We start from the raw sequence: 10,073 nt of genomic DNA, 5'->3' as shown, positions 1-10,073 counted from the left end.
ACACACACACACACACACACACACACACACACACACACACACACACAGGAGCAGAGTACCGTCAGTCACTGAGGGGGAGACACATTACAGGATTGGATAGGAAACAGTCACTTACGCCTTCTGTTGGAGGTGCTTTAGCTTCTTCCTCTGGTGGGTTTTGTCTGTGTGAGCGGTGAAAAATAATGTTAGACACTTCACCATCAACTGGTTCTTAAAATGGTGCATTTAGGGCGTCTTACTCTGCAGTGGACTTGATATTCTCCTCAGATGTGTCTTGAAGCCAGTCCAGCTCCAACGTCTCTGTTTTATGCGTTTCCTCTTCTTCCTCCTCCTCTTCATCATCATAGTCATCATCATCATGTATAACTATTACGTCTCTTTTACTTTCTTCCTGGATCGCGTCCTGAGTCTCCACAGGACTGATGTCCACGTCCTCCACAGCGACGGGTGAGAGTTCCTCGGTGCTTTCTTGAGCGACCGCCACCGCGGCATCGAGTCCCTTTGGCGTCTCCGCCTCGTCGGGGCTTTTCTCCGTCGTTTCTTTCTTCGCAAAATACTGGGAAATGTTGCGGGAGCTCTTTGCCGCCTCCGCTAGTTTCTGCTGCTTCTTGCTCACGGCTCTGCCTGCCTTCGTCGGGCTGTTCAGGGCGGCGGCGACGTTCGCTCTGGCTCTGATGGACGACGTCACAGCTGCAGACGCATCTGCGTTAGATTTTCCGGAGCCTCCCGAGCTGTCGTAGAACCCGCCGCTCTCTGTCAACTTGTTAGTGTCCGACACGGAGTTCTTCAGCAGATCCTTAGCAGCCAGGAAGGGGTTGGATGATCCTCTCAGGCCTGCTCCGACTCTCTTGCGCTTCATCTGGAGGAGGAATGCAAAAAGAGAATACAAGTTGATATCCGACTACTGTGCAGCCACACTAATCCACAATGACTGGTGGGTGAAACAAGTGTGTAGCGAAGTGAAACTCACTGAGTAGATCTCAGATGCAGATGTGAACCCCTGCAGCTCCTCAGAAAAGAAGGAGGAGGAAGACGAGGGAGTTTCCTCTTTGAGTTTGGACTCATTTTCACTGCTGCCGTCAGTCTTGACACCTTCTCCCCTTTCTCCAGGTGCTGTTTTCTTCATCTCCGATACCTTTAAAAAGAAGATATATACGAGTTGGGAACATGTGTCATTACACGCTACCAAGGGTGCTTCGACAGGCAGAGCAGGTAGAAGCTATACCTTCTTCAGGACGGCAGCTTTGTACAAGTTGGAGGACTTGGAGCTCTTGAAGACCTCGTGTTCAATATCGGCCGCCAACATCAGGCTGTCACTGCAGAGAGAAGAAAGAGACGTGAAAGCCTCTGTGGAGCGACTGTGGGGGAAGAAAGTTAGAAAGTTCACAATGTTTATGAATGATGTTTGAGGCATGTGTCTGCATAACTACCTGAATGAGTCTTCTGCCCTCTGGTGGCCATATAATGCTTCCTGCAGGAGGCACAGGCAGTGCTCTCTGGCCTGAAATAGAATATTAGGCTCATAAAATTCAAACTAAAAATGTCAAGAAAGATCAAAGCTACTGATATTATTATTAATAAAAAATGTATCTCTTTGAAAGACACATTTAACAGAAATGCAGTCTCATTCTTGTGTTATCTTCTTGCACATCGGCAGTGGTGGTGTGGCTCCGTTGAAACGTTGGCTCTGCCGCCCGTCTTCACACCTCATGACACACGAGTTCACTGAACTCACGCAGACGTGTTAATGAGCGCAGCAGCTATGAGGAATGTTGTTCGTGTACCTTCACGGTGAGTCTGGGGATCCTCTGGCTGTCGGCCTCTCTGAGCGGGCAGTCAGCCTCTACACAGTAGAGAGACAGCGGTTACACGTGACAGTACATGCCGGCCTGGATATACGTTCACTGTTATTGTATTTATATTTACCTGGAGCAACAAAGTCTTCTCTCTGACCGCCAGTTGCCTGAAGAAACGTGAGCACAGACAGAAGTTAATTCTCAGATGTTCACTAAAACAATAAAACAATAAAATAATGCCCACTGTACAGAGAAGTGACACACTGGTACACTTCCTCCATCTCTGCAGCATAAGCACTCCCCTCCTGCCCTTCCATTCTACACCTTCTCCTTGTCTCCCTCATGTCCTGTTATCTGGCTGCTGGTGCTGTCCAATAAAAATGCACCAAAAATAGTCAAACAAGTAAATAAATGAATAATAAATCTTTTGATCTTTTGACACGGTGTTGGCTTTAAACATTGTCAAAGGAGAACAGCAGCTGATTCTAATCGTACATTTTCACAGCAGGGAAAATAAATAGGCTGTTGCGTAAAATAATTATAATTAAAGCTCAATAAAAAACGAATATGAATGTAAGTTTCTTAAAAAAATATATGAATTGCAAAGTCAATTTCTACAAAGTAGCACAACATGAAATGGGACATATATTGCTCCCGTGAAAAGTTGGACTTTAAAACACACACACACTACACACTCTACACGTCACGTGTATGATTCAGTTTCTATGTATCTGTATTCTATGTTTCAGTCCCGTCAACACAACTATTTGCACTGAATGAAGAGATCCTTTTAATCTTATTTTGACTCTATTTTATTTATATATTCATATTTTTGTCATCTTGTATTTATTTATTTATTTCTCTGTGGAGTCATATTGTCACGTCATCATACGGTCGTGTTTGTTATGTGAACTATTTTGTCTGTATTGTATAAATAAATACATTTTTAATCCACTTTACAAAATAGTCTCAGTTTGATGACTATGTTCACAGTGATACGCTTTGGCTTCAGACATCTATTAAGTTTACATGGATTAGTATTAAATTATTAAACGTGTTTTGTGGGTGGAATAGTACGTAGAGCTCGTAGCTCCATTACATGAAGAGGTTCTGAATGACGTGTGATCTCGGTGGCGATGCCTTCTAGTCTCTCGTGGTTTCTTTCAACTATTTTACGATTGTGCCGTTCCTGCTTTTATCGATGTTGTGATGTAAACTGGACGAGCTCCGCTCAGACCTGCCGACAAATAGTTCTACTTCGATTTTGCGCCAAATTCCACTAAACATGCGGGAGCAATTTACCACGATCCTGACTTTCAGTGGCCTCAACGGCCTCAGCCTTCCTGCTGCCAACAGCTGGCCGACAGACGCACAGAGACACAAAACAAACAGAAAAGCGCTTTGTGTGTTCATCGCAATGATTCACCACCTTCCGCATCTTCATCTGCTTCTTGTAGATGTCTGAAAACACCTTTTTCCTCGTCGAGCCATCGTCTTCACCACTACTGGCGTCCCCTTCATCAAACCTGCAACGTGTGATGCCAAGCGTCAGTCTCAAGGTTCACCACTACTTTACGCTACAAAAAGCAAATCCGCGTGGAACAAAAAAAAACGTCACGGAAGTTGTCCTGCCTTTCGAAGCCGTAGCCCTTCCGTCCTCCTTCGTAAAGGCCTCGCTGGAACCCGAACGGCCCCGTGGCCTCCGTGCTCTGAGCCGCCGTCTTGGTGCAGAGGACGGCCGCCCTCTCCAGCTGGGCGCGCACGACTTTGGGGTTACGACAGAAGTCGCAGGAACCGGCACAGTTGGGCGTCTCGTCCCCGAAGAACTTGGAGATGGTGGCATGGCGGCAACTGGTGGAAAGAGATGGGAGACACTGCCTGTTAAAACTAAATATATGTAAAGACAGGTTTATGATTACGCTCCTGCAGGAACACCAGGGCTCCACAGCAGAGCGGTAACAGGCCAGGTTACATATCAGTCTGCATTTAGAAGGTCAAGCCTCACAGCAAACATCTCTCCATTATTCACAGAGCATCTAGTGCGTAATTGATCTATTAGCGTTTATGTAACCAACACACATTACTATGATCAATATTTCTGTTCTTCTTCGAGTCTAACTGGGCTCCGATGTGCCATGAAATAATAAAATACCGTTGTCTGACAATAACAAAGCGAGTAGAGTTATAATATAGTTATAAGCTCGAGAATTGACTTCAGTACTTCTTCATGTACTGATAACAAGAAGACATTAAAGCAAATAAAATATTCATATAGATAACTAGTCTTACCTTCTAATTACAAATATCACACACACACACACACACACACGCACAGCATCTGATGGGAAACAGCCCTCAACATACTAACTATGCTGTAAAAGGGAACGCTGCTTCCATGAAAGAGAGCGGAGCAGCTCCACCGGAGGAGGTGGGGAAAGGCAGGGCGGCAAACAAAGACTCTGTGAAGCAGCAGTCACTCCCAGAGAGGACTGGCAGAGAGGAAACAGCCTCGCAGGCGGAGCTAAATAAAGTCACAGCAGATAACTAGTCCGCAACCAAACACCAAGAATAAGACGAGGAGAGCAAGAAACCTGAAGGACCAAAGAGGAGAAAGTTTCATCTCACTTCTCCTTCCCTCCACATGCAGAGTATCATCAGCTCCTGAGGAATTACTCCCACTCACGTTAATCTCAACTGCTTATCTCCGTCTGCTCGTGACGTACCGGACGTTTCAACGACAAACAGGTAACTCCTTCAGAGGACACATGTCATGTTCGTCACTGTCTCCTCCTCATCAACTGGTCCGCTTACTTCTGTAAATCAGTGTGAGCCGAGCTGAGCGAGTGACAACAGCAGCGACGGAGACGACCACAGGTATGTGCTTTTCATTGTGAGGAGAACTGCATGTTCAGAACAATGTGAAGAATGTGTTCAGAAAGACGCACTTGTTTGATGCAAACACTGGGAAGTTCAGCCGCCCGCTTTAGAGTTTAACTCCGATACAAAGACATTTTAACAGCAGGACGTTTAAGTTTTGATCTCATCTAAAGGAACACTCAACGAGTTAGATGATGAGAAGAGAAAAGTCAGATTGAAAGGCAAACTTTCATACGTTTCTTGTCTGCAGACTCAGCTGATTTCAAGAAGGAATTTAATATTAAGAAATGGACGCAAACAGGATCTAAAATTAACTTCAACAAAGCATCGACTGTGCAGAACTTTCCTTTATGAGTCAGAGTCATCTGAAAACACCAGCGAACTAACTACATGACAGCCTCTGGTTGGATATCTGCATGTGCTCAAAGTGGATGCTGCGCTGCACAGAATAGCATGAAAACATTCAGTAGCACTCGGCAAAAATAAATCTTTCCGTCATGAAGGTGATAATGTAATATTCAGTTTGTGTTACTGCTTCACAGAGGAGTGTCTGACAGCTGTTATTGGAATGGAGACAATAAATCAGACTGCATCACAGAGTCATGCAACACATTCATAAGCTCATGCATTTCTGGGACCAAATAACATAAAAGTTCTGGGAAATCTGCTCTTTTTGCAGTTAGCTGTTTACAGTCTTTAGCACTGCTAAGCTAACAGTCTAACTTTGTCTAAAGGCAACAAGACCTGCCTACCAGCAAGCTCACTAATAGAAATATTGTGTTTGTTTATCGAGTACACAAACTGAAGCGTAACAGCTGCAATCCACCATTTTACAATGGGTTATGTGAGGAATTGTGTTATTTTTAGACAGAGATGGGCTAGCTGTTTCCCCTTGTTTACAGTCTTTGTGCTAAGCTAAGATAGCCTGCTGATGGCACCAAGTAGAAAGCTACATAATGCACCTTGGTATCGATCATCTCACGTAATACTGGACAAGAACTAATGAAGCCAAATGTCAAAACATTCCTCAATTCCTCAATACAGTGCCTGTATTATTCAGTCATTGTTGGTATTCTAACGCAGCAAAGAGCTGAGCCCACACCCAGAGGCCTCTCGTCTACTTCAGACCACAATAACACAGTGAAATAAATCACGTATCACTTGACTCTTGGAACGTCACACATTAAAAAGACGGAACACATCAAACACGTTTGACACAATGAAACAGGCCCGGAGAGTCTTCTGTTCAACAGATGAATCATTCCTTTGTTAGGACGTTTCACAAAGAGCCTGACAGGAGTTACCATCCTAAACCACCAGCACTGCCGTCATCACACTGGTAAACTGACTCGCTCGTGGCTAGATAAACTGTGCTTGACATCAGGCGGTAAAGCTCCCACTTACAGATTGACTAACTGCCGATTAAAAAGCTGAAAGTTGCGTGCTTGTGTCAACAAAGCGGCAATGTGGTCTCACCCACTCAGGCTGTCTGTAGCAAGCAACAGGAGCCACATCCTGCAGACTGAACGCAGGCAAACAAATGAGACACTGTGTACTGTAAATGTAAGCCTGACCTTTCCCTCTCAGGATGGACGCCAGAGAAGAGACGCTGTACATCCTGAGGAATATATGGGTGAAGCTGCAGGGTCTCCCCAATGCCAGCACCATAGAGCTGGGAGCCTTCCTTGTCATCCTAACCTTCATCTGTGAGTCTCCACTCTATCGCCTCTCATTCCTGTGTTTCTGTTAAAGAGCGAGCTGATTTTTTTGCTGTTTTTATTTGCCCTCCTGCAGTGGTGGTCCTGTTAATGACAGCGCTGACCTGTGTCAACTACTGCTGCTGCTGCTGCCGCTGCTGTCGCAAGACAAAGATGAAGGGATCGAACATTTGAGAGAACGTTCGCCACACGAGGGGGAAACAGGACGTGGGGAAAAAGGTCCTCAAAAAAACAACAAAAGGCTTTTCTCTGCAGATTACTCAGACATTCGAGACTTTTCAGTGAGCTTTGAGCGGCACTAGAGGAGCCCAACCCTTGAACAACAGAACAGCTGACAAACACAATGAAGGATGCCAAACACACCCGCTGAAGCTGCCAGGGTTTCAGGAGGATCTACATTCTTTGGAGCATCTCCGCGCTTTACAGAGCAACCACAACCCCTCTGACCCGAGGAAACCCAAAAGTGTCTTCAATAATGCCGCTAATACACGGAATATGAGCTACAAATATGTGTAGGATGATTAAAAAAAACTGCAGTGAGTTGCACAGTGAAACATAAATGGGGAAGACAAATTGGTTTGTTAACGTGTCATACTTAAGGAACGAGAGCTGTCAGAATCACACCCAACCTGTTTGGTTCGGTTTAAACAATTTGAAGTCTTGTTTGCCGGTTAGTACAGTTTATTTGGGCTGATGTTAAAGCTGTCAATCAAACCCTGGTCTGCTTCAAAGGGCACTCTGGCGCAGTTCCTTTGTGGTGTGAAAGCAGACGAACTAGATACGTGGTTCTAGCATGATTTCAAAAGCTAAATGACCAATAAATCCTTCTGCCGAGGGTGAAATCTGTTCAGGAAGTCATCTTTTTATTGGGCCACGTATATATAACCTGTTTATGCAAATCATTTGGTAATAACAGTATCACGTATGCACGTCAGCGCAGGTATTTTCCCTGATTAATAGTATGTATGTATGTATGTATGTATGTATGTATGTATGTGTATATATATATATATATATATATATATATCTCAGTTGTGTTTTAATGTATAAAACTGCATGTTATGAGGCTTTGACGACACTTTTGTACGCATTAAACAATAAGTGACTTGCATGCACTGAATGCTTTAGTTTACTTACGCTTCTTGAGCGCAGAACGACACCATGGCGTCAAAGTCTGTGATGGCAGCTTTGTCGGCCTCCTTTGCAGAGCCTCGTTTTTCCTGTAGGCGAGTTTACAAAGTGTTCACAAACCCCCCCAGAGTTTCATATGAGCCGGTTACATTTGGAGCTGTCTGTCATCGTGCTGACCTGTCTGCGGCCAACCTCCTTGCGGATGAGGAAGTTCATCTGCTCCTTATCTTTGGGAGAGTAGTATGTGCGACAGGAGGAGGGCAAGCCGTCTCTCCCGGCTCGCCCAGACTCCTGGTAGTAACTCGCCAGGGACTTGGCGAGGTTCCAGTGAGCCACAAACCTGCGGGATTAACCAAAAAACATCAGCGCACGCAAACTTACATTCCATAGCCAATACAAAAAGCTTACACCAAAACCTCACAGCCTCACCTGACACTGGCCTTGTCGACTCCCATACCGAAGCTGATGGTGGCTACAATAACCAGCACCTTCCCCTGCATCCACTCGTTCTGGTGCTCTGTGCGATCTCCTGGTCTCAGACCTGCAGCGTAAAAGCACAGAAGTTGAGCCTTTTGAGAACAAATATTTGTGATTTCTAGTTCTACAACCACATGGAGGAAAAACAGGCTCACCTGCATGATACGGTTTGGCCAAGACTCCAAGCTTGGTCAGCTGGTGAGCTACTGTTTCACAGCCGTCCCTGGTCCGACAGTACACAATCCCACAGCCCTGTTCATACGTATTACAAACAGAAGGAAGAAAGCAGGGCTCTTACTCTCATGTTCAAGTGGACATTATCAGCTCATATTGGGCTCATCATAGCCTACATGACAGGTACTGATGTTGGTATTTGAGAGTTCAGAATGATATATCGGCACACATCGCATAAACATTCTACAAGGATCTCTCTGTGTCAGGTCTGTGAGCCTCGGTACATGATAAAGCGGCTGTTTTGGACCTTTTATCAGTCTATACATTGATTTTTTCTTTAGGAAATTGCTGCATATTCTACCTTTAAGAAGTCTTAAGGGTTTGTGTTATTTGGCTCAAATCTGCAAACTTGAAAAGGAACTTTTCTTGCATATCAGAACCCTGGAAAGAAAAAGTCTAGTGAAAACTTAAAAGTGACTTTAGAGCAGTCGTCTCAGCTGTCTTATCTTATCTTCTCATCTACCCAATCAAGCTTTTGTGGCAGCAGATTCAAAACTTAAACGGTGGCGTAAATAAAATAAAGAAATCTATATAAATTGATGAATGAGGGCTTGTGTTCTTTCATTCAGAGAAGAGGAGCAGCTCCACACAAACACCACCAACCTGTTGATTAGAGCCGCTGCCCAGTGCCAGTGACTTCTGAATGAAGGCGTAGAGGTGGAGGTAAGGGTTTGGCAGCAGCTCCCTGAAGATCACATCATAGTGCAAGTTACTGCGGAAGACAGGCGTAACAAAAGACAGCGGCGAGCGCAGCCTCAGGGACTGAACAACGTCCTCTTGAACATTCTTGGGCGCCGTTGCTGTCAGGGCCAAACAGGGAACCCCCGGCAAGCGACCACGCAGCTCTCCCAGTTTGAGGTAGTCCGGCCTGAAGTCGTGCCCCCACTGGGAGACGCAGTGAGCCTCGTCCACGGCCAGGTAGGACAGCAGGCCGCGGGAGCACAGGCCGGTCAGGCAGGGCTGGAACGAGGGAGAGGCCACCATCTCGGGGGTAATATAGAGCAGCTTCAGCTTGGGGCTGCTGCTCCCCAAGTCGGCCAGGATCAGACTGCGCTCGCCGGCTGGCAGCTTGGAGTTGATGGAGCAGGCAGCGATGTTCAGACTCTTCAGGTGGTCCACTTGGTCCTGAGGAGAAAACACAGGAAGGGATTAACAACCAACTGCGACTGCATTGGAGCAGCACAACCACCAACAGAGACTGACCTGAATGAGAGCGATTAGCGGTGATATAACCAGAGTAATACCCTCAGCCATGACAGCAGGCAGCTGGTAGCAGAGGGACTTCCCTGCTCCAGTGGGCATGCACACGAACACATCCCTGTCACCTGCAGGAAGACACCACCAGTCACCACCACGCCACACAATACTCTCTCTCTGACAACCCTTCACACGAGATGAGACTCAAACTGGGCCTCATATTCCAACAGCAACAAAAACGTCAGTTAGGTCGCTGTTGCTACGAGCCAGCTAACGTCTGCTAATTAGCACAGAGGTAAACTAACACAGCAGATACAAGCAGTGCTGTTCGCTGACTTACCTTTAACGACGACTTTAACAACATCTTCCTGTACTTTAGACCGGAAGTTGTCAAACCCAAAGTGGGTTTTTAAAGCTTGTTTTAAGGTTGTTGTCATCGTTTATCGCTCTTTAAAGAACTCATGTAGGAACCGTCTCTGGCGTCGTCGCACACCGATGACGTCGTTACAGTCGCAAAAAGAATCTGAGACAGAAAATAAAGTTGTTTTGAAATGCTGTATTTAGCGATTCCATGTTATTTATTCATGTAATTGTTTTTATTTTTATATATTAATTATTTTGGTGGAAAGTGTTCTTCATAATT

At 45.5% G+C, this 10,073-nt stretch overlaps 1 protein-coding gene and 1 long non-coding RNA gene across 4 annotated transcripts in view; one reads left to right on the top strand and one right to left on the bottom strand.

Moving 5' to 3' along the window:
* Positions 1-9,912, bottom strand: part of recql5 (RecQ helicase-like 5) — a 12,249-nt gene extending 2,337 nt beyond the window's left edge. The window contains exons 1-16 of one of the 2 annotated variants that reach the window (XM_031861926.1): positions 9,771-9,912; positions 9,437-9,558; positions 8,837-9,358; positions 8,155-8,251; positions 7,952-8,063; positions 7,700-7,862; positions 7,529-7,611; positions 3,429-3,647; positions 3,223-3,322; positions 1,927-1,963; positions 1,785-1,843; positions 1,431-1,501; positions 1,226-1,316; positions 971-1,135; positions 240-859; positions 116-161 (exon numbers count right to left, since the gene is read on the bottom strand). In XM_031861926.1, the coding sequence (XP_031717786.1) occupies positions 116-161; positions 240-859; positions 971-1,135; positions 1,226-1,316; positions 1,431-1,501; positions 1,785-1,843; positions 1,927-1,963; positions 3,223-3,322; positions 3,429-3,647; positions 7,529-7,611; positions 7,700-7,862; positions 7,952-8,063; positions 8,155-8,251; positions 8,837-9,358; positions 9,437-9,558; positions 9,771-9,867 (2,604 nt within the window). In that variant the 5' untranslated portion in view covers positions 9,868-9,912. The remainder of the gene's footprint in view (positions 1-115; positions 162-239; positions 860-970; positions 1,136-1,225; positions 1,317-1,430; positions 1,502-1,784; positions 1,844-1,926; positions 1,964-3,222; positions 3,323-3,428; positions 3,648-7,528; positions 7,612-7,699; positions 7,863-7,951; positions 8,064-8,154; positions 8,252-8,836; positions 9,359-9,436; positions 9,559-9,770) is intronic. The other variant, XM_031861927.1, reaches the window with a different exon arrangement.
* LOC116391397 (uncharacterized) lies at positions 4,286-7,341 on the top strand. 2 transcript variants are annotated; one of them, XR_004213242.1, is made up of 3 exons: positions 4,286-4,541; positions 6,261-6,379; positions 6,468-7,341. It is a non-coding gene; the product is annotated as an uncharacterized LOC116391397 (long non-coding RNA). The 2 variants fall into 2 exon arrangements; XR_004213243.1 differs by having other exon boundaries at positions 4,286-4,670.
* Positions 9,913-10,073: the final 161 nt, after the last annotated feature.

This window comes from Anarrhichthys ocellatus, unplaced genomic scaffold (genome assembly GCF_004355925.1).
Source record: "Anarrhichthys ocellatus isolate YVR2014 unplaced genomic scaffold, GSC_Weel_1.0 scaffold26, whole genome shotgun sequence".
Classification (NCBI taxonomy): Eukaryota; Metazoa; Chordata; class Actinopteri; order Perciformes; family Anarhichadidae; genus Anarrhichthys; species Anarrhichthys ocellatus.
This window is presented reverse-complemented; position numbering and strand designations above follow the sequence as displayed.